Source organism: Amyelois transitella, chromosome Z, assembly GCF_032362555.1.
Source record: "Amyelois transitella isolate CPQ chromosome Z, ilAmyTran1.1, whole genome shotgun sequence".
In the NCBI taxonomy this organism is placed as follows: domain Eukaryota; kingdom Metazoa; phylum Arthropoda; class Insecta; order Lepidoptera; family Pyralidae; genus Amyelois; species Amyelois transitella.
This window is the reverse complement of record NC_083535.1, coordinates 4,671,881-4,695,759: the sequence shown is the minus strand read 5'-3', so window position 1 is coordinate 4,695,759 and position 23,879 is coordinate 4,671,881. Positions and strand designations below refer to the sequence as shown.

General features: G+C 31.4%; 3 protein-coding genes across 7 annotated transcripts in view; all 3 read right to left on the bottom strand.

Moving 5' to 3' along the window:
- Positions 1 to 3,791: 3,791 nt before the first annotated feature.
- LOC106134056 (PDF receptor) overlaps positions 3,792 to 23,879 on the bottom strand; it is a 40,334-nt gene continuing 20,246 nt past the window's right edge. For 3 of the 5 annotated variants that reach the window (XM_060953652.1, XM_060953654.1, XM_060953653.1), the window contains 9 exons: positions 17,883 to 17,993; positions 17,431 to 17,582; positions 16,986 to 17,089; positions 16,520 to 16,679; positions 14,423 to 14,652; positions 14,076 to 14,145; positions 13,876 to 13,961; positions 13,586 to 13,766; positions 11,901 to 12,670 (listed from right to left, as the gene is read on the bottom strand). In XM_060953652.1, the coding sequence (XP_060809635.1) occupies positions 12,407 to 12,670; positions 13,586 to 13,766; positions 13,876 to 13,961; positions 14,076 to 14,145; positions 14,423 to 14,652; positions 16,520 to 16,679; positions 16,986 to 17,089; positions 17,431 to 17,582; positions 17,883 to 17,993 (1,358 nt within the window). In that variant the 3' untranslated portion in view covers positions 11,901 to 12,406. Of the gene's footprint in view, positions 6,079 to 7,374; positions 7,463 to 8,658; positions 8,687 to 9,031; positions 9,161 to 11,900; positions 12,671 to 13,585; positions 13,767 to 13,875; positions 13,962 to 14,075; positions 14,146 to 14,422; positions 14,653 to 16,519; positions 16,680 to 16,985; positions 17,090 to 17,430; positions 17,583 to 17,882; positions 17,994 to 23,879 lie in introns of those variants that run through there. The other 2 variants (XM_060953655.1, XM_013334010.2) reach the window with 2 other exon arrangements.
- On the bottom strand, positions 18,579 to 19,827 carry LOC132903954 (tubulin polymerization-promoting protein homolog). Its single transcript, XM_060953680.1, has 2 exons — positions 19,640 to 19,827; positions 18,579 to 18,771 (listed from the first exon to the last, which is right to left on the bottom strand). Exons 1-2 carry the CDS (start codon positions 19,825 to 19,827, stop codon positions 18,579 to 18,581), a joined length of 381 nt encoding a protein of 126 aa, XP_060809663.1.
- LOC106134057 (tubulin polymerization-promoting protein homolog) lies at positions 21,216 to 22,433 on the bottom strand. The gene is made up of 2 exons (XM_013334011.1): positions 22,246 to 22,433; positions 21,216 to 21,405 (listed from the first exon to the last, which is right to left on the bottom strand). Exons 1-2 carry the CDS (start codon positions 22,431 to 22,433, stop codon positions 21,216 to 21,218), a joined length of 378 nt encoding a protein of 125 aa, XP_013189465.1.

Genomic DNA, 23,879 nt, shown 5'->3' with positions numbered 1-23,879 from the left:
TGTTGAATTTTATCTTTAAATTCATATATTTCCATAATTAATTGTTATTTCTATTTTATTGAATATTTTTATAAGAAATTTTCTTTTTAATTTTATGCTACGTTTCAAAGTTACCTGATTTTATTCTGTAATTATTAAAGTTTGATTATAGCCGTAATTGTTTCCATAATGAATGTTTATTTATATTTTATTGAATGTTTGTTTATACTAAATATCTTAATAATATTACACTACGTTCCACAGTTACTTGCTCAAAATTATTCTTTATTTACATTTAATTACAGGTTTAAAGTAATATGTTTTTATTATCAATGTTTATTTTTATAATTGAAGATTTTTACAAATAACAATTTTTTAATTAATTCATGTCACGTTTTTCATAATGCCAAAGTATTTTCTCTGTTATTGAGGATATAAAATTTCAACTGTCTTTATAATAAAATTATCTTTATTCCAAACAATTCAGCATGATCATATTTGACAATTTATTAGAATGTAATTAATTTATTAAATGTAAGTGAATTAAAAAAAAACCTATTGCATAATTTTATTATTTATATTTTTGCGTACGTAAGAGTAGATAAGTATTTGAAACTTACCTTTTAGTATCAAACTTAACTGTATTGTGTATTATTTAAAAAAAGGGGTTTTATGTTATCTCCAGACAATGTTATTAATATATTTCATAAAATATAAAAAATATACAAAGCTACAAAAGTTAGATAATTTTATACTTTTTCTTAAAAGTAAGTTTCGTATTTTCATAACATTTAGTTCGAGCATAATTATTTCAATTATTTAATACATAAAATTATTTAGATATATAAAGTTTTTTCCCTACAGTAACACCCAAGAAATTTTAAGAATACACAATAATATATTTTGATAGACTTTAAAAAATGAAAGAAATATTTTCGAAATTTTTGTCTTATAATGTATCTATAAAGTATTAAAACAAGAATGTAGCAGTGCACTATATTCTATGATATCTTTTATAATTAAAAAAAAATTGTTGTGATTTATTTCTAGTCAGAATTTTTGTTAATATTAATTAGAAAAAGTTTTATTTTAAGAATTATTTATAAATAAAAGTTATTATGCAATATAATAAAAAGTTTTAGGAATAATCATTTAATAATCAAATCATTAGAAAAGTGGAGCGCCATGCATGATATTTGTTTGATTGATCCCGGGTATTGGTTCCCCTGTCATCGGGTCACTGAGGTCAGACAGGAGTCGCTCAGTATAATTACTATACTGCTGTAATGTATATAATTACACTGAGCGACTCCTGACCTACTCCTACTACACAAAATATGTAGCAACTAGGCAAATACCAGGAGAATTAAGATGAGAATTTCGACCGGCTAGATTTAAGATTGATGTATTTATGATCTATTACAACTTACATGCTAATATTTAAGGTAATGCTGAAATCTCTAACGTGTGTTGATTTTGTAGTGTGACTAAATCGTATCGCTGCTCGATTATAGCACGATAATCGTACGACAATTTAAATATCGTTTGTTTGTACGATCTTAAAAACTGAAGAAAATTTGCAATTTATTCGAAAAGGTACAGTACAGACAGTAGGTATGAGTAGAGCATTCAGCGTTATCTATGTAGAGACTTTACATTATATTGTCATCTTCATCTCATTGTTCAATCAAATTAAATTAAATGTAGTGTTCGCAGAAATCGCAATATCAATTTCTGTAGTAGTGTTTCAAATCTTAATGTTGTTAATGGAGTAAAAACATTCCAAATAATTTAATTGTTTTATTAAATCTTTTCTTACCTAGCGTATAGGTTCTGTCGATAATGTAATAAACAATGCAGGGTTGTGGTAATATATATTTATAACATTCCAGAAACACAATTTAATTATAAAAATAAAAGAGAGGACTAATTAAATAAATAATCTGCTTTACCCAAAAAAGGGTCATACTCAAAGGTGCATCGTTGTTCATATCCAGAATGGCGTGGATGTAAACGGGACTAACGCCCGGGAGAGGAAGACGAAGACAAAAAGAGGCTTAATTTTAAAAATTGACTGGCTGACTATCTGATTTCAGTTTACAGATCAAACTGCTGAGTCTATATTTGGCATGTAGGTTTTTTATGTGGTCTAGAGATGCACTAAGAAATAGTATTTCAGTCAGATTATAAATAAACAGAAAATTGGTAAAGGACTTTCTGAAAACCTTGTTGCCTAAATTTGAACGGGTTCCTGGTAGTTATAACGACAAAGCACCTCTTCCTCGTGGTTGTCTTTAGAGGCGACAAAAGCATTAATATAACATGTTAAGATATATTATTTAGGTAAACAACACAACAACAACCAGTTCACCCATTTTCATTAGAAAAAAAAGCATAGTAATAATTGATGTAAATTCTGGTAATAAATAAGATCAATAATTCAGTTATGGTAATCAAAATCCATGTTAAAAAGGGGCAACATTAATTTTTTTTTTCTATCAGGAAAATTTTACCTGATTACGTTACTGTGAGTTCACTATATAAGATTTTCAATGCAAATGCCCAAAATACACAGACGCTAGGAGGATGGCAATGTTACCTATAATGACCACGTTAGGTACTGTCTTTTTGTAAGGTAATTATCATCGGCGTACTATAAAAAAATTACGCCTATTTTGTTGTTTGGATGAAGCGAAAGAAGTATGCAGGTATCGTGGCAAGTCAAAAGATGTAGGTTCTGCCTACCCCTCCGAGCGAAGAGCCTTGATTTTGTGTGTGTATGCGTAACCTTTGTATACTTGGTACTTTGTTCAAGATTAAAGAAAATGTCCATTGAACTAGGGCCTATCACCAAATAATTATGTGTAAAAATCTGACTTTCCAATCCATGACCGAGATCATAAGCATCCGGCCTCTCGCTAGAAAGATCAATAATAAACCAAAACAGCTAATGTACGGAAATATAATATTACCTTACATTACCCAATGGTCTTGACTTGATAGTATGAAACAATATTATTTAAAATTGTGTTGAACTGCACTGATATCGCGGGATATATAATTTGTGCCGTATATTTACCTACATAGAACACAAATTACATAGATAATCTATGAATAATAAGTTTAATGGAGAATGAACTAAAGTTCGAGATTCGTGTTATGGAATACTAACTCAACGATACTAGGTATAAACATTCTCCACTGAATACTTTTATAGAAAGCCGGCCTGACCTTGCCTGGATTAGAGCCCGGAACCTTATATATCACAAGCTTGCATAGATCGCCTGCGCCACAAACAAACTATGCAATGAAAGCTCTGCACCGTTTGTTTGTAGGTACCTATACTAATTTGTCACACTAGTATGATTACTAGGATACTATTTGTTGGTTCTCTGGTCAGGTCAAACGGATATTTTCCATTGTTATACCTATTACGTAAAGACGTGTGGTTCTCGGCACAAATAATAAAGAATAGGACCACTCCATTTCTTTAATAAGGGATATGCTGTAAAACTTGGGATTTTTCTTAGGCCTGTTACTATATGAATCTCAATTCCATCATTAAGCCAAACAGCCGAAATTAGCCCATCAGTCTTTTTAAGATCTTTGGCGCTGATTATCCCGCGAGGGATAAAGACGCGACTATATGTATGTGTGTATGTCTATTACCAAAATGAAGACCTGGCGTGTGAATGAGCTGATCTTTTCAGAATACCTACGAGTTAATGTGAGCCACAACTGATGCTGGAAAGGGATTGAGGAATTGCTTCAATAAAACACTTGTGTCATTTATTGAATTGATCTTTAACATGCTTTAATTGAACACCAAGAAATATAATTGACTTATAATTAACACATTCAGATATATGAGAAAAAATGTCTGTATGTATTGCCTGAATTGATGTATGGTCATCATAAAAGAACCCCGGGTACAGAGCTATACAAGCATGTGTGCACATACATTTTTAAATAATGCTTTGGCAACGGTGAATCAGGCAATACTTACAAAATATGCCTTATTTGCTATTAATTGTACTACTCGTACTACAAACATTTATAAACCTTACCTAAAACAGAACATATTATTTAAAATTAAGGTTCAAATGGTTGAAATAATATTCAATATTAAAATGAGGATAACGTATTTAAATAGTTCACCCAAAACATGTTTATTTTCAATATTGAAAAATTTAGAACTTTTTTATAATTTGGACCATTCGCTTAATAATTTCTTTATATACTAACCACTCCTCATAAGCCACGCCCATTTTTAGTCAATTACAGTACGATATATAAAGCGCTTCCTTTCCCAACAATCACTTATATAATATATATCTCAATCATTACATATTACATTGTTTCAATTTACAGTTGACTAGATTCCTTCGCTTTTTAAACATTTTAGTCATTAAATTATGTAATCATTAAAGAAATAAAATTTAAGATAATTCAGGACTTTTAACTTGATAAAAAAGAACGACTAGACGATATCACTTACAATAAGCTTTAAAATGATACAAATTAACCCTAGTTATTTATTAGGCAACATAAAATATATGAAAAATATTTGATAAAATACATAAGAATATCTCTGTATATGAATAACAATATAAAGCAAATTCAATACTCTTTGAGGATTGAAATGAGTTTATCTTAAATATCTCAAACATACAATATATCCTGTACAAGAGTTATTCCCGGCCTTAGTCATTAATCTATCGGAAGGCCTCCAGTTCCTTATCATACAACATCACAGCAAGTTTTGATAAAATACCAAAATATTCCCCATCTATTTTTATAACATATTAATGCTTCTGAAGCAATAATAAATGATCTATTTTGTCATAAAATATACATATTTGAATAAATATTATTAACAGTTCCATAATAATTGTAGATATTTGAGAAAAATGAAATGTAACAACTCAATTATATATTCGAATAATTGAATTTACCAAATATTTTATACAATAATTAGTTTAGGTAAACTATGTCTATGTATTATATCCATAGTCACAGTTTGCCTCATATAAATAAGATTTTATTGTCAATTTGGTAAAAATAAATTAAAGATCACAGTAATAGTTCATTTAAACTTTTGTAAATAAAATAAATAATATTATTATTTATAATCGTAGCCTATCCCTTTGCGCCGTAAAGTACATGGAGCAAGATCAGCGAGTGTTTCCGTTGGTTAGGAAACTCTCATTAAGTGTTTTAAAATTCCCTCTAACTAAACCTATTTCGCTCTAAGACCTGCCTGTTCCATATTCGTTGCAGTTTGACAGAGAAAATATATCTCTAAGAATGTAAAAGAGACAATCCAAAACACCTGGACGAGACCTGTCATTGAGAAGGAAATGTCTCGCAAGGACAATATGCCTCAAAAATACTCTTTGATGTTTCTTGCGCTGCTGAATAGCTAAATCAAGGGTATACCACTCCTTGATCAAAAATCACTAATTATATTTACATGTTTAATTTTTCCGAAAAGTTCTTATCTAATTTTAAGCACATAACAGGTCGAATAAGTTATTTAATTTACTTCCAATATGAAGTTCAAAATTACCCTTTTCACCGATTTCTTGATTTGGAAAGTAGTACATTAAGCCAATGTTTTTATGGGCTGATAACTAATATATTGTTTAAGAATTAAATTACTTTACTTAATTCATAGCCTTAAGTTACAACTTAACAAAACAAATAGTAACTCTTCCAACACAAGTATATGTAAATTATCTCAAAGTACACTAAAAGCTTTACGTGATTATTGACTAGATTAATTAATAGTATTATGAGAATCGTTCACTTTAGCCGCATGGTTTTCGGAAAAATATAATTAGAATATAATAAATATTCTTATTCGAATAAAGCGGCTAAAGTGCAATAGTACTAATATTAAGGTCAAGCAGTTGACCGCAAAAGTTTGCCACATGTGGCAATTTTTTTATTTCATTTTTTTATTTTCAGCTAACATTAAGATGATTGAACTTGACTACATTGACAATAACCGTAAAGAGCTTTGAAGTTTAAATTGGGTTTTAAGTTTACTGGAGTTTAATTACGCGGGTGGTTCTCGCGCACTCGCCAAACTATCACCTGTACAAAATAAAAAAAAGAGATTATAATATCAGGTTTAACCTTCTTTTTCATGCATTACTACAAACTTGGCTGGCTAAGTTGTCTAACACCGAAAATGTCAACTATTTGAATGTTATGCTATCTAAGTAAGCCAATCCCTACAAAAGAATAACCTGATTTAAGTGCATAGTATTTGTCACCGTTGTAAATTATTTTAATTGATCATCCATATAGATTACAAAGATAAAATTAAACTGCTTTTCATTACTGACTAAATGGCTTTTACCTCACCTGATGGCAAAGTGCTTTTAAACGTATTAAAAATATATTTCTCTGTAAAATAATACTGGAGATGAAAGCGTGATTAAAGCATGTCTCTTGCATATATTAAAATTATATAAAACACACTACCTTGCCTAGTAGTATAGGAAATATATACTCCACAAGCTATTGTAAAACCATCTAACATTCCATACAAATTTAAGATTTAATTTATGCGCCAAATCAAAATCCATTGAGCTTTTATAAGAAACAATTATAAAAACATAAGGTCTGTAAAATTTCATAAGCTTGGAAATAAGTGTGATGCTATAGAACCTATTATTCTACCGACAATACTTAAAGTTCATAACCCACATGTGCAAGTAAATACGATTTTACCCTTTCCTAGCTCAAATGATATATTAAATCTGCATCTATTGCATGAGATATATGAAATATATTATTAACAAGATTAACTGTAACTATTCTAATCACTACAGAAAAGCTGAATGCCAAAGATTACGCAACAACATCTTTAACAAACATTGTTTTGAATCAAAATACGTAGAGAACATTGTTAATTACTAACTGATTACAATTCGCATAGCCATTTTATAAGCACTTGAATCATCAAACGGAGTGGTGGCAAACATTCTAAGTATAATTTCACTATTTTGTAAATAAATTGCATTCATAAAATAACATAAAATATGTTTTTATATGAGTGCGTATAGCTTCAGCTGAGATTAATTTATATATATTTTATCTATAATGTTAACATCTGTAAATTAAAAATTTACATAATTTGATTACCGACTTTGATGTTTGAATAAATAAAATATGTATATTAATTTAGAAATGATTTTGTCAGATTTACCAACCTGTTAAAATTTAGAATCTATATCGATGTATTTTTTTTCAATACCAAATACTCCGTTATTTGATCCAAGATTTTTAACGGAAGAATACTGAGAAAGTGAAATTCTGGCGATGGCGGGTTTGTACTGGTATTGGTGGTATTGGTGCAGGAACAACTTGGCAAATGTTACGTACACGTGGGATCTCGCCGGTGCTGTACATCGACGGGTCCACGGGGATCCCCCTGATCCTGCGCACGTGTTGGCGGGGCGGGCGCGGCGGCCTGAACCAAACAAAAATTATGAATATTGCATTATATATATATATCTAAAATAATCAAATACTTTGTAAATTGTTTATAATTGTAAATAAATAATTGTAACGTGAATATTAATAATTCATTTTAAAAAAATTCAGCCGAAAATAGTAGCTTTACGTGAACCTAATTTGTGCAAATTGTGTTTACATAATAATATTAATTCAAATAAGCACGTTTAGATTAGAGATCCGGTTTAGTAAAAGCATTACATGAAATAACGTTAAAAATTATAGGTGCAAATGTGATTAATGGGCATGTGATGAAAAATAGATTAAAAACGGAACTGCTTTCAATAACAAAGTTAACAAGTGATTTTAATGTAGCCGAGGGCGCTGTAGGGCGTGTGGATGTGTGGTATGAATTTTTATCAAATTACTATACAATCTTAGATCTTAGTCTAACCTTGCAATTTTTGTTTAAAAGGTGTCTATATAATTGCGAAATATCAATTCAAAAGTGCATAGATAGGTGTTGAATAAGGATGAGGCGATAGATGTATGCAATGCAGAGATCGTTGCAAGTAATATTTGCACATCAATCATGTGAAATATATGTGAATAAATCATATTTTTAGGTAGATATGTGTCAATCTTTTTTATAAAATGTTTGTCACACAGGAATCAAAAAAATAAACCAAATAAATTCACTAAATCACAGTGATCAAGTAATCAACTAGAAATCTAAAATGAAGAAATGTTTATTTTTGTTTGGTGTCATGAAAAAAATAAAATGAAATTAAATTCCGTGTAAAAAAAGTCGGCCGCCAATTTTTTAACAAAGCTGAAGGATGTAAAATGGCCGTATGGTTAAAAAGAACTAAACATGGTTCGATGTTGTTTGCTATCAACCACACGCGCTCGTCAAGCATAAAGGCTTCATTTACTTGGTAGACGGGCGCACAACCCGTACATTGTTTTGAAAGCTCGACTACAAAAATGCTTCGTTGGCTAGACCAGTGGATAAATTTAATCAAACGAGATTAGTTATGTAAATAAGATGAATACGTTATGGTGACTGATAGTGCTAATTTATGCCAAATTCTATAACTTAACCTGTTTAGTAAATATGTTAAGTACTTAAATAATAAATGTTTTAATATTTTGGTTAGTGTTAAAAAAATCAAATGATAAGGTGTAAAAAAAATAACAAAATAAACATACTAATGCGTTGAACTCTGTTTACGATGACCTGAAAATAAAAAAGAAAAACTAAATAGACCTACGTTCCAATTTCGAATGTTGTAAATTGTGTCAATTTACATGTGAAGAAAAGTATTGGTAAAATTGTAAAAAAAAAAATAGAATACACAAACGTGAGTCTGGATTGGGTGAGTCAGCTTTTTGCACGAAGCGACTCCCATCTGACCTCCGCTACCATTGCAGGGAAACCTAATTTATATTATTAGGTCACGGTTGCAGATCCAGTTGCCAAAATGCGCAGGTTTCCTTACCATGTTCACCCACTTTGATTAGCACTCAAGCTAAGGTACAGTAAAACACCTATTAATAATAAAAAAATCATGATATTACTCACTCGCCAGGGGTTTCAACATCCACATCGGTCTCCGAAACAGCATAGCTTGGGTGGGGAGTGGCCGGGCGGTCCAATGGCAGCTCCGGCTCAGAGCGGCGTGGGCAGCATATGTTCCTGAAAAATGTGCCACTTTCCCACTCATTAATAAAGAAGTTTTCAGAGAGCATTAGAAAATTATATAGAGATGTTCTTTAAGATTTTGTAGTGGATAGTTTGATATGACTTTAATTTGTTATTATAAGACCTTGTCTGCCTTGACACACGGATAGGACTATCCCCAAAGTATGAGATTATTATGAGATACTCAATGTTTACAACCACAAAAAGACTCTCTTATATTTTACAGCAGTGTCGTATATATCCCTATGCAGAGCCTACACAAGATGCGAATGTGTCAAACGCCCATTATACGTATCGCCGTCCTCAGAAATCTGAATAATTGTCTTATTGCCCATGTGTGCGTCGTCGTCATCCCTCGTTACAGTGTTCCGTGCGGATGTCGGATTTGGATTTATGTCGTGAAATTACTGTGATGCCGTATAGAAACTACGTGTTTATGATATTTGTTTGTTTACAAATTACAAAAATATCAAGAGGATAAGAGATTCAGGGTTCATCAATTGATTTGGCATATCGCATTGGCGAGATAATTAAGGAGCCACTAACGAGATATTGTAGGGAGTTGAGAAATGGTGTGCTGTTAGAAAAAGCAAACATGAATGAGGCTCATTCATTGCTCATTCAATGAGCCATGAATCGGCTCGCACCTATTAACCTTTTGGATGCCATAGTCACCTATGTCTGACCAGCACTTGCGAGCTCCGTACGCCAACGACGTCTGTAGTTGACAAAAAACCCAGTCCATAAAAATAATAAATAAAGACATTGGAAATTATATCTGGTATTTTAATTCTACATTCCTCAAAAAAAGAAAGTCTCAGCAACATGTGAGGGTAAAAAACAGGAACTTTAGATCCACATGTACTGAGAAATATTAAACTAAAACACATGTACTTTTGTCCAGCACGCCAAAGTCGTCTATGTTTGACCGCTAGTGTTGTAATGTGAAATACATAAATTCCTTGAAAACTGTTTAAAAATTAACCAGATTGTGTTATATGCTTATAATATTATTGATATTTGTATTAAACAGAATGTAAGAAACATAAAGCTATAATCTGCTACATGAATAAAAGAAGAAATTATCATTAATACCACAAGTCAATTTTTAATACTAAATGTAATATTTCAACTCTTAGCGCATCCCTAGCGCGCCATAGATAATAATCAGTTCACTGGGCGGGCGCCGTGGTCAAGGAAAGATGACATGCTGATGACGTCATAAGCGAATCATTTAAAAAGTAGTGCAGTGCAAAATGAGCGATGTCTGGGAACTTCTTCGCATTTTGGAAGGCGTTGGTGATGACGAGGAATTTTGTTTTTGTTTTGAGGATTGTGCGTTTTTTTTCTCATTTTTAAGACATAAGACATCCCAGAATCATCGCAAATTCTACATATATCCATATAAGGAAGAATAAGGCGGCGATACAAAATGTCGTTTGGTACAGTCACATCTAATTGGCATGCAGCTCGAAATATAAAGTCGTCAATTTAAACCGATCACGGATCTTGGATGTTAACATAAATTGAGCTCAGTTTTACTTCTTTAAGTAAACAATAAATTATTACTTATATACAATTCATTAAAAAAATGCAAAGTTAGAATAAATTCGTTTATAATAATCGGTCACTTACTGAGTAGATAGTAATTTTGGTTAGTTTTTTGTATTAAGTTCTTTTTTAGTAACTACAGTACAATGACATTAAAAAGCATTTATTAAGCTAAAAAGTTTGATGTTACATGTGGGGTAATACTAAAAGAAATTGGCTTGTGTTTAAACGCCTACCAGAAATGCACCTATATTACTTCCAATAAATTCGAAGTGCCTGCCATAACGGATAAATGCTCACCAAATTGTGTATCACAAAATATTCTAGAAATAAAGCTATTTTGCTTTTTATTACATTCTATAAAAATAAATACACACCTTTAAAGTCAATTTGAGTCCAAATTTTTTAAATTATCGCTAATGAGATGTTACCAATATTTTATTTTATTACTTTCATTTTAGTTATCTATGCTGAGGGAAAAAATTACAGTAAACCGCAAATATTTTTTTCATTTTCATACCAAATATAATATTGATTAAACCAAACACAAGTTACATAATTAATGCATTATGCATTTAATTATATATTTTTATGCAGTTACATAATTACTTTGTTGTCAATTATTGCAACACATAATGACTAAGGTATACACTGAAACAAACCATTGGTAGATGAGGAAATAAAAAATCTAAATTAAAACAGAAATTTTATTAAAGTGTTCATAAGATTAATTTAAGAATAATCAATGGCACTTCAAAAGGAACACAATAATTACAGTCTTATACAATCTTATCTTATAAGATTAATTTGTACTTAAAAATAATCAATGGCACTTTATATTTTACGTATATATTACGTTTATATTACGTAATCTTAGCTTGACCATAATATATTTTGGATTTTGGTTACATAATTTGATTACAATAAAGCAAATTTGAACTGTACATTTTGGTATCAATGTTACTGTTTTAGTGAAACAATATTTGGTGAGCATTTATCCATTTTGGCAATCAAAAAGAATATTTGTACACAACGTACGATTATTCTGACGTGTGTATACTTATTTTGAAGCTTAATACGTTTTGCTTTGGGAAACTAAGTATAGATTGATTTTAATTTATATGGAGTTAATTTATTTTACTGGGTACTAAAATTTGGAAAACAAAAGCTATTTTGGTGAGCCCTTAAATTGTACCCAAAGAAATTTCAGTATAAACGTTATTCTTCATTTTCTTGGCGGCTTGAATTTCTCAGTGAATTGGATAAAGTTGCCATTTAACTAAAGGTTAAGTTAAATGGCAATGGCAATCAAAGCTATTGAAAAAGTATTAGTATTGAACCGTGGGCGTTTTTCATTTACGGATGAAAAGCTGATATGATTTTTCGTTCATATTACGAGGAGGTACTAAACCGTGTCTGGCTGTCAAACCGGCTATAAAATAATGTCATTGTTTCATTGTGGAATATTGTTTTATCTTTGAGAACCATCTGTCAAACAGTTAATTCCCTGATTTTGATACGCGGCTTGGCATATCGCATTGGGGAGAAAATTAAAGTGGCACTAAACAGATTTTTTACCTTAGAGTATCGACTTAATTAATAATATAATTGAGTAAACTAATCACAATTATTTAACAAGTGACAGAAACGTATATTGATAAAAAAGCGGCTGTTTTGCATACATCATAAGATTACGCACTTATTTTACAGTCTTGTTCGATAACCACGCAAATCATAAAGGTTGTTATTACATATATGTATTACAAAACTTGACTTATTTGAACATGTTATTTTAAACCTGTAATGTTTATGGTCTATGGAATATTGTCCATGTTTCTGTTTATACGAAAGTAACCTGTTCTGTTCCTGATGGCGCTGGTTACATCCCCTGGGTCTGGTCTGACCCGGTCTGGCGGGGGCCCGCATTGCCATATGGTCGTCATATTGTTTTTTAAGTACTCCGCGAACCTGCAATGCACATTTCTAGATATGGTCTGAACTTGACTACGAAGCTTTCTTTTTTCTACAATGTTGCACGTAAAAAAATATGTGTTTTACCTAACTAATTTCTCGTGAGGTTTCATTCCCGTAAGAATTTCAAGAACAAGGAGAGTATGACACTTCTTTTTGTCTTACTCTGATATTTGTATTGGTCTTCATTACAAACAAAGAAACAGCAAATTAAAATCTTTTATCTTAATGTTATATGTAAGTACGAAAAAGAGGATTGATAGATTTTTAAGTGTATTAATGAGAACAGAACGGAACAATTTTTATGGGAGGCTGTGTATTTTAACACGCGATTTTTTATAAATAAGTACTGACATTTTTATAAATTACCCGAAAGGTATAAAAAATCATAATTTTCGTAATTTAATTATTCCTTTATTTTATTTCAAAATGTGTGCTAAGAAAGCTACCATTATCACGGCTTGAAGGAGTCAGCTCTCTCCAGCTATCCTTGTTTGGTTTAATGACGCCGGACAAAAGGTAAGGCTTCCTTGCAACACTTGAAGTTTGGAGCAGTGGTTTACAAATAAAAATAAAACATTGTGAGTTAGGATGTTTCACAAAAAAAAATTAATAAAAAATATATGAATCTATGAAGTTTTGAATTTATTGAAATTGTATTCCTACAAAATATAACGTCACTACAATACTGTGTTTTATCATGTTAATCACTTGAAATTTAATCGTCTTGGATTAATCGAAATGATATTTCTAAAAAAATATATAAAAAGTGTTTTACAAAATAGATAATTATACATTCAATAATTATAAAATATATAACGAAAATAATTTAATAACTAATAAAAAATAAAGTCTAATCACACTGTAGTAATGCAACAAAAAATGTTTTATTAAAAATATATATTAGCTTACCTCACCATTCATGAAACAGTAAATGAGAGCAATGAAAAACCCCTGAAAAGACCTTAAAAAGTGTGTAGTATAACTCCACAGAGCAAACAACCATACAGAATTTAGAGGTGGCTCAATCATATTAAGCACGTTGGTTATACCCAAAAGTGGCAACAAAACAAGTGCTGCACGTACTGCTTTCCTGAAAATGTATTTTTATTATAATTTATTGCACACAGATATTTTTATTATGATTAAAATTAAGAATAATTATAAAATTTGATTAATCCTAATACAGGTCTGATATTTACCTCACTTTAACAATGTCATTACTTACAATCCGGCGCAGTTTAATTATAAGAACTTTCATGATGTTCAATAAGAATACCAAGTTGATCTAAAAAAAAAACATTTGTAGAAGTTTTGGTGCTGCTGTCTTTATTAATTAAAGTTGTCTGTTAATCAATATTTAGAATGTTTTCATTTTAAATAGCAATCATTCTTTACTTACAATTATCACCGCCAATCGTGGTCCTTGTACAATCCAATACAATGAGGTAAAGTTATATCCGTACCAGCAGCTGAAAAAACATTAGCAATTAAATGATGGCACTTGAATCAGGTTCTGATTGTGAATAATTGCACTTTCTTTATTTTAGTTTTTTTTTAACTTGATGTAATCGGGGACGTCCTGGCGAAAGGTCAGGTCAAAAATACTCTAACACGATGAGTATGAGAATAACGGAGAACGCCATTTTATCTGAGTCTAAGCTGTTGAAAAAAATCAAAATAAAAATAAACAGTTTCAATGATAAACTGGAATGATTGATAAGATATTGATAAGTCTGATTCACTAACCTAATAGCAGGTTCCTGTCGGTAATGAAAATGTGACGTCATGGCCCAAATCCCGGTTATAACTACTGGGAACCCCCAGCCCAGAGCAAAGTACGTCGAGTGGGACCAACGGGATCTCAAAGAATTACTTGTCACCATGTTGTGGAGATATAAACCTTCGATAAACATCCATAAGAACATTACCGTCCCAGCATATTCCAGAAGAACGTAAGACGCCTCGCAAAGGTATGGCTGAAAATAAATAAATTTTTAGATCGCAATAGAGAAAGACTAAATGCTAAAATGGCAAATCTGTGGCGCAGCAGTAGTACGCTTATCTATGACATCGGAGGTCCCGGGCAAGGCATGATGAGAAAAGAACTTTTTCTGATTGGCCTGGGTCTTGGATGTTTATCTATATACAGTAGAATCCCGATTATCCGAATCAATTAAAACCAGTGGTAGTTCGGATAATCGAAAATCCGGATAATCGATTTCATAGTCAAATCAAACAATATTTGAAATTTAAATGTTATATTATGTAATGAGTTTGACATAATGTACCTATGTCGTTTAGACAAAACGATTTAAAAACAATTATACATATGTATATGTGGTTCAATCACATCTTTTCATTGCAGCCAAATCCCTGACGCGCTTCAGTTGTAACAGCTGTTAGAAATCTGATTCCTCCTGTCTTTCAAACCACATAAAAGCTATTTCTAGAGCTTCAAAAGCTTCTGCGTGAGATGGTCTTTGACATTCATCCTCAGTGTCAGTCTCTTCTTTGAGATGAGAGCGGGAGTAAACATTCGGAGGCGCGTTTCAACTTGTTGCTACGTGTCTAGTTGCGCGGTGCCGTGACGCGAGTCCGGATAATCGGATGTTCGGATAATCGGGATTCGGATAATCGGGATTTTACTGTAAGTATTTATTATAAAATTAAGTTTGGTTTAATTAGTATCTCGTAACACAAGTTTCGAACTTACTTCGAGGCTAACTCAATCTGTGTAATTTGTCTCGTATATATTTATTTATTATATTTATTTATCTCCTAAAACATAGATTTTAAAACTCAATCAAGATAAGCCCCTATAGTATGGCACGCGCGATTCGGTTATTATCGCGCGGAATACTAATACGTCCCGTTTCACGTCATAATAAAAAACGAAAGAGCAATAGTTTATCGCGCGTTAAAAACGGCATCCAGGTTTCAGCTATTAAACAACTGGTGATTATGCGTCACAGATCACTTCCCGGGTAATCTGTGCTATGCGTTAATTTCAATTCTTAAACCCATCCAGACAAAAGTAGTCTTTGTGTTACCCGACTGAAGGCTCTATCTACCTCGTATGGAGCAACGTCGTGATAGGTGTTTGTGATTTTTTTTTCTTTTTCCCTCTCGAGACTGCAAATAAAAAGTGTGCGAAGCAAAAAATTCGGGAAGGGACACCTTTATACTTTTATTTTATGTTATATTTTTCAACTTGGAAATATTCGAACCAAATACAATGTACATGAGTACAAGTATAAACGATGTCGCCAATATTTGAATGCCACTTGTAAACTTCCGTGAGCATTCAGACTTATGCAATTGGTCGGGCTTCCGTGCCTCTTGCCAAGCTTTCCAACATTATTGGGTTTTAGGTATGTACGATTAAAAGTCGACTTTATTAAATCTAAGACATTTTTTTCATTATATTTTAACAATGTGCAAAAGATTTTGAATGATGAAACTCTTTAGTTAAGTGGTACCTACAATCATGGTTTCGTCACGATTTCAACATCGAGCATTGGATATCACTCAAACTGATATACATAACTCAGAATAAAGTACCTAATTGAGTACATTGACCGAAGAAAGATTTAAACCAGTACCTTATCTAATTCAACCACCGACGGCTTTCCCACTATCGACGCATAATCGGTACTTTCGGTATTTTATTAGTAAATTTGTTACCTTTTCATAGTTAAACTACTAAACCGATATTCATTCACTTTTGCAAACATACCTAGTGTGAATATGGAGGAGTATAGCGAAGGACATAGGGTACTTTTCACGCGGACGGAACTGCGGGCGAAATATATATACTAGATATATAATATATATACCACTTACCATATTTCCAATGGACCAGTATGCATCACTTGACACGCCATCTTTTATCCTGTTTCTCGCCAAAGCCTGATCAATATACAGAGTTAGACGGATTATAACTTGAACTATCATAGCGGTGAACAAACTTTTGTGGATCCGTGTTCTGGTGTTGCGCAGAGATCTAAAATCAGGTTTAATTATCTAAATGATGGTATTTTTTTTCCTAATACATATGTTTACCCGAAATAGTTAGGTACCATATAAACAACATCATTATTAAACATTTCTTATTTTTCAATAAATTTCATTTAACTCTACTGTTGAAGCAAAACCTTCTTTAGAATTGAAGAAAAACCAACTCTGAATGAACTTTTCATATGATGAAGGTTAAGAGTTAAGTGGATGCATTCATGTGAATTGTTTCAAGGATAAATTAAAAAGTATATTTATTTACCTTACGATTGAGTAAAAAAATACACACACTTACCTATAATACATGAAGATTGCCAAAGATATGATTAATACTGGCAACGACACAGAACAGCCAACAATTTCCAACGTTCTGGTTTTTTCAGCAATATCAAATTTCACCTGTTTTTAAGGAAATGTTTAAGTGCAAAATCAAAAGTTTCGTACTGTACTTAAAAAAAATATTTGTTCGAAAAGCGAATGCAGTTTCAAGTGTAACTCTACGGATGAAATAAAATTTTAATAAAGCTAATATATTGTAAAATTAAATAAAAAAAAAAAATACGATATTAAATAAACAGTGTGTAGCCTTAAAATTTTTCTGATCAAAAAATTTTATGAAGAAGATAAATAAGCTAGAGTTTGTGTTGATTCAAAGACAGCTTTAAATTTGGAGTATATATTGAAAAAGTGACAAATTTGCACTATTTAATAAAAATTCTGAAAATGTCACATTTATTTACCTGGGCATCCTGCTCATTGTCATAAACCTTGGTAAGTAAATTGCGCACGTCTCCTGGGAAGCAGGGAGTATAGTTGGTCCAGCCAGGATTACATTCCGTGGCTTTACGATTTAGCCAGATTCCATTAGGTCCACAGACTCGGAAAGCGTTTTCTGGAAATAAGTAAAACTATAAGACTAAAAACTGCCTCCTTAGCGTGGTACGAGCGACGTTTTTGTGCGTGAGAAGCTGTCGCTGTTTTAGCTCTTTATTACGACGTGAACGAGAAAGCAACAGTTTTTCGCGCGATAAAAACAGTGTCGCGATTAAATTAAATATTTGGAAATTTAATGGCAAAAAATTAAATGATAATTGATATTTCATTGATATTGGATTGAACATCCAATCAAACAACTACTGTCAAACATCGCGAAGAAATTAACGCGCTCAACCAATAGTAAGTGAATACTAACTGTTCGTGTCGCTCAATCTTTCAGGTGGACATTTTTGGTAAATCGTTTTTCCGGCAAGCGTGGGAGGCCAACATAGATACCCATCGTCGATAGCTCCACAATATTTGGTACCTAGAAGAAAATGATTTTGTCAATGTCAAATAAACCTTGATTGTGGGTAGCAATAATATAAAATATTGAAATTCACCTGTTCGTGTTTGCTGCCAAGCGTCACAAGATAGAGGCACAAGTTAGCATTTACAGCAATCCGTATGACTACATTTGTATTAAATCACTACTTTGAAAAGTATTGAACATATAAATTAAAAATAATATTAAATCAAACATTTATTATTATCAATACAATTATGTAACAAAATATCAATAATGCAACAATAACAAATAAAGTTACTATGAATTAAAACTAAAAATTAAAACATCTTAGAAACAATAAGTGTAAAGGATTTTATAAATGAACTGATTTCCCAGGAACTATTATCAAAAATTTGACTTTTAGAAACTAACTTCACCAAATATTGTCGCCCTTGCTATTTCTATGTTCATGATTATCACCTAGGTTTCCAATTGTTGTAAACAAACTATGTTAATTTAAGCAAATAACTGACCAGTAGCTGTACGCCACCAATCGTCAATATCAATTATTATTATAATTAAAATAACTTTAACATAAAGACTAATGGCATTAAAAATAATAAATTAGCTTAACACCATCTTTTCTTTAGGTTTGTACGTCCTGAAATAACTACTGTACTGAGGCACTTCGACCGGAGTTTGGCCTGGGAGGCCACAGTTAGTCAAGGCTTCATGTAAATGCTCCAGGTTCAGACATTTTGTAATGGACAATTCCTCCAAGACTTCTAAGAATTCATCGAACTTTATCTCTGTTTTACTGTAATCAAAAAAAAATATTGATCAGCTACTAACATTGTATTTAGTAGTTGGTGATCAAATTACCCGCTTATTAAGCCCGGAACAAAATGGTGTATGTATTTCTGGAGTTTTTTTCAACTTTGCATAATATTTCTTAAGATTGTATATTTTATTACCTACTTGAATTTGTATTTATTTTTCAAACACGATTTTTTTTCAATTCTTTAAATGTGAAATCGATTGACATACGAAATCATATCGGTAAATTTATAGTACATTAAATGAGCAGTTAAAAATTAAAATAAGTGGTTGGACAAAGAATATATATTTTCACGACTAAATTAATTTTTATAATTAAACATTCACTCCATGGTACTTTAATTTTTACCTGTGTGTTTTCTGGGAAATAGACACTCACGTTAAGGGACATTAAAGGAAATGGACTTTAGAAACTGACTGAACACTTCGGTAAATAGGCCTAACAGGCTGAGAGCAATGCATCCGCCCGTTTCGAATAAGTTTATTATATTTTAGAATTAGAAGTATAAGTATAAGTAGAATTAAATTAAAAGAATAAGAAGCTATAACAGCAAGAATAGATTTAGTTATCTAATTAAAATAACAGAAATTGATTCAGAGTCTAACCGTACTTGTTCCGGTGTTCGTTTCTTCAGTAGTAATATATTATAACACTTAAAACACAACTTCATCTAGTAATTGCGAACACAATGCCTCAATTTCATACATGGTAATCCGGTCTCAGCTAACTCCTACGTGTTATCGCTAACAAAACTATAAGACAATGTTATCTCAATCAGGTTATCCATTAATTACTCAACTAAGTGCTAAGATTTATGAATGATGATTATAGAAAACAAAATAGTTACCAAAACTTGTTGAAGATTATTCCTGTATCGGTCATTGTAATTTTACGATCATCTAGTACTTTTGCTTGTCTCAGCCAGTAGTCCATTCTATATAGGTTGATAGTTTCTCCACTTCTCAATTTTGGTTCTAACATTTTGGCAAAATCTACAAATTGGCCATCAAGAGTTGCTTGTTCCTCATCACCCATTATACCTTTATACACAGTAAAATTATTAACATCGTGTACTTAATAACCTTTTTCTTTAATCCTTACCCTAATCATGATACGTTTCTACAGACTATATTCAAAGGAATGCTCACTCTATAAAGTAAGTTAGCATTAAGTCAGTCAGTTTATGTTTTCTCTTTGCCAGCAAATTCATTCCCATTCCGTTAGTACGGCTAATCCAATATTATATTTTGTTCCCTTTATCAAATTATTTAGTATAAGTAATCTGTTAAAAATATCATTTTTACTTACCGATTGTTACTTGTACGATATGTGAATAAGAGATAAATAAAGGGGATATCAAAAATTAAAATTTGTGTGAAAAAGGCATTACTGTAGATGAAGGTGACAAAATGTTTGACGTTAGGCAGACTAAAAATTCAAAAAGATTTATCTTTGATGAAAGAGTTTATTTTCATGTTCAGAGGTTCTGTGATGTGCCTAGTCGATGGAGATGCTGGTGTTTGTAGAGTGATGAAAACACTTCGTTCATTGATTGCTAGTCTTAAAAGAATAGCACAGAATTTAGCAGATCAGTAAAGTGCGCAAATTTAAAAACATGTCAGGTCACTAAGTAGCATGAGCAGCCTTAATGCTAAAACCAAAGACGTAAAAAGCACGCCTGGTAAAAAAAGATATACCAAAAAAAAATAATATTCTTCCTAGTTTTGCGCTTAGTTAATGTGTAATTACTTAGTGGCTGATTGCAAATATAACGTACTAGCAAAACTATAAGGTGTAGGAAGCTAATAATTGACATGCCTGTTTAAAAAGTATACTAAAAGAATACAACAAAATTCCAACGGGAATGGAAAATGTGAAGATTTTTCGTTTAATAATCCGGCGGATTTGAGGGCAAATGTAATAAAATCCAGCCAGTAGTGACATAAAGGTATTTATTATTTACCGACAATATTTGAACAAAAATGACTAGGTATATAATTAAACTAGATATAATCAATCTAGCTATGTTGATTTTATGAAATAACTTAACGTTGAACTTAAATGTAGCACTTCAAAATGACATGTTTAAAATTAATAAGTTTACATATTTTTAAATTACAGAGAAATTAACAATAACGTACCTACTCAAAAAAATAATCCACCATTGTCATGGTAGTATCAGTGTACTTTGTAACCAAATTGCTGACAAATGTATCCTTTCGCTACATATCGATAGCGGAATTTAGAGCCAATCAAAACTCTCTTAAATCAACATAACAATAAATAAAATTATTAATATCATTAGTAGCTATCCTATAACGTACACAAAGATAAACATTACGAGGAAAGAGTACAGGAAAAGTAATTAGTGATAATAAATAGCAGAAAAATATTGTAACGTAAGAATCGTCCGTTGTTTTTTATTAGAACAACATTTTCTCCTTAGGCTTGTAAGTATCGAAGAAGGTTCTATACTGGGGCACAAAGACAGCACATGAGCCTGGGAGACCACAATTGGTCAAAGTCTCCTGCAGTTTTTCTAAATAAAGACTCTTTAAATTTGCTAGATCTTCTAAAAACTCTAGAAATTCGTCGTAGTCGATTTCTGACTTACTGCAATGGGTTAGGATCAATGTTAATTGTAATGTTAACAATGAAATAAAAGTTAATAAGAACATCTTGGTTTATGATATATTGATTACGGGAAACGCTGAGATTACCAACAATGTGGACAAAATTTTCTATGCAAAATAGGTTTGTTATGACTCTCACGGTCCAATGAAACATACAAATGAAAAGTTTACTATATAAAAAGTTCGCATTCATAAAGAAATTTAAGACACACAGACATCAAATTTACAAACACATGTAAAGTCATCTATGAATGATCGTGGTTCAACATTTTGGCAGAGGGGCATATCTAAGGGGAGATGCAAAATTAGATTTTGAGTTATTACAGTAAATAAAATACATGATCAAATTTTGGTGATATTTGGCTCTAAAGGAATTCCAACGATAAGTTTATTTTAGAAGGAAATCGCTATATGAGAGTTACAATGACTTATCTGCAATATCCTTTATCGGGAAAGGAAAGAGATTTTTTTGTTTTAGTATAAATAAAGACGTGGTAAGAAAAGAAAGGTTTTTACTTATTAACTGTGCAAAATCATATTATGGGGAATTTGTTCGTAGGTAAGTTTGATTAAAATAAAATGCTTAAGCGCTTCAGTACGCATCTAGAATGTTGGCAATATTACTATTTGCACAGTGACTGATATTTAATTCGAGACCTATTATCTTAACGGTAACGCGTTTTCCTCGTGGACCAACTGCTACGCACAACAAATTTTGTCATTAGGATTTTGTTCTTATAAATCACTCCCGTAGACACAATTTACAACAATTAACTACAAATACATATGACGGTACAAAAAAAAAAGACTTAATAATTACAAGAACTTATTGAAGATTATCCCGGTGTCCGTCATAGTTATTTTCCGATCATCTATTATTTTGCCCTGTCGCAGCCAGTAATCTAATCTGTACAGGTTGATCGTAGTACCGTTTCTTCCTTTGGGATCTAGCATTTTGGCAAAATCCACGAATTGTCCATCTAAAGTCGCTTGTTCTTCATCTCCCATTGTACCTTAGTTCTACACAAAATGATGTTAAAACCACGCTGTTAGTAAAAGTTTAAAAAGCCTCAAAAAATATACACATAAAACTCCCACAATAATTAAATGTTTATAAGTGAGTAGACTCATTGTCGCGATTATAAAAGAATAAGCCCCATCTCGTCAACTTTTTAATTTTTAGGAAAAGATGCTTCGGTCTAGTACAGATAATCGTACCTTCCTAATTCACTGTTATAATTTTATTGGTGTAGGCTTATTAAGTATAAGCAACTGATTTACAAATAGATTATTTATAAGTAAATTTAAAAAAGATTATTTATAAATCAATTATATGGAAATCCAGGGGGCTATCTATACAAACTGACCAAAAATTTCAGATAGGTATTATTACCTGTAGAGAAGTTTAAAATTGTGTTCTTTGAGTAATGTAGTCCCGTGGAGATAAACAAAACATAAAAACTAAAATATAATTTAAAAAAATACGTACCAGTCAAACAAATAAGATATCTCAATTTGGTTTAATAATATTATGAATGATTTTATATTACAATATTAATTCATAGTCTGTCAAAAATCTCAGTTTGAAATTGATAACAGAAAAGTATAATTGAAAGACCGTTTTCTAGTGCTAGTAAAAAGGCTTTAAAACTATTCTACAAAACGTTTCTTAATCACAGAGGTCCAAATATCGCCCACTGTCCGGGCGCGGTTGACTTCAGTGCTCTGTGATCATATGGTAAAATTGAACAACTTTATTTTCTAAATAGAATGCAAAATTAATTTGGAAAAAAATTTCGTGCGAAGTTCCGAGCAAAAGCTAAAGTTAAAAATTGCGAGACAATACCAAGTTTATTTAATTTCATTATGTGTATGATATGAGATTGATCATTACATATTTATCATACGTTGAAATGTAATTTTCATTTAAAATCAAAAACAATTTCGTTAAGAATACTTGGCCTCTAAAACTACATATATACCTGTTACGTAATGATTTGTAAATTCATTTCAGACAATTTGATAATTTCTTCAAAATTTCAATAATCCTTTCCATCGTCAGGAATATTCAGTAGCCTGGTAAAAGTAAATGTATAAAGGTCAGTTCACACTGAGAGAGAGAGAGAGAGACACACAGTTTAATAGAGCAACTTAGAAATTAATTTTAACTTATGCTTAAAAATTACTATAGTCCGATGTTGGTGAAAAATACGTAGTTCCGAGAATAGGACCATTATAATTATTTTAGGGAAGGTACAAGTAATTAGGGAGGTCTATGTTTAGCACTGGACGTCCTACGGCTGAAATGGAAAAGGTCAAATGTGCAATACATAACAATTTATTTGGACCTGAAGCACACATAATTCAAAGTGTGGACTTTCCTACAACTTCAGTTCAGTTTAAATGGATGTTTGTGAGGGCATAGGGTTTTATACGACAATATTTTCATTGCTG

Excerpts from the sequence above, each read along its gene's own strand:
- LOC106134057 (XM_013334011.1), bottom strand. The coding sequence starts at position 22,433 with ATGGGAGATGAAGAACAAGCGACTTTAGATGGACAATTCGTGGATTTT. Across the intron at positions 21,406-22,245 it reads ATAATCTTCAATAAGTTCTT|TAAGTCAGAAATCGACTACG; the intron begins GTAATTATTAAG and ends AACCCATTGCAG.
- LOC132903954 (XM_060953680.1), bottom strand. The coding sequence starts at position 19,827 with ATGGGTGATGAGGAACAAGCAACTCTTGATGGCCAATTTGTAGATTTT. Across the intron at positions 18,772-19,639 it reads ATAATCTTCAACAAGTTTTG|TAAAACAGAGATAAAGTTCG; the intron begins GTAACTATTTTG and ends TTTTGATTACAG.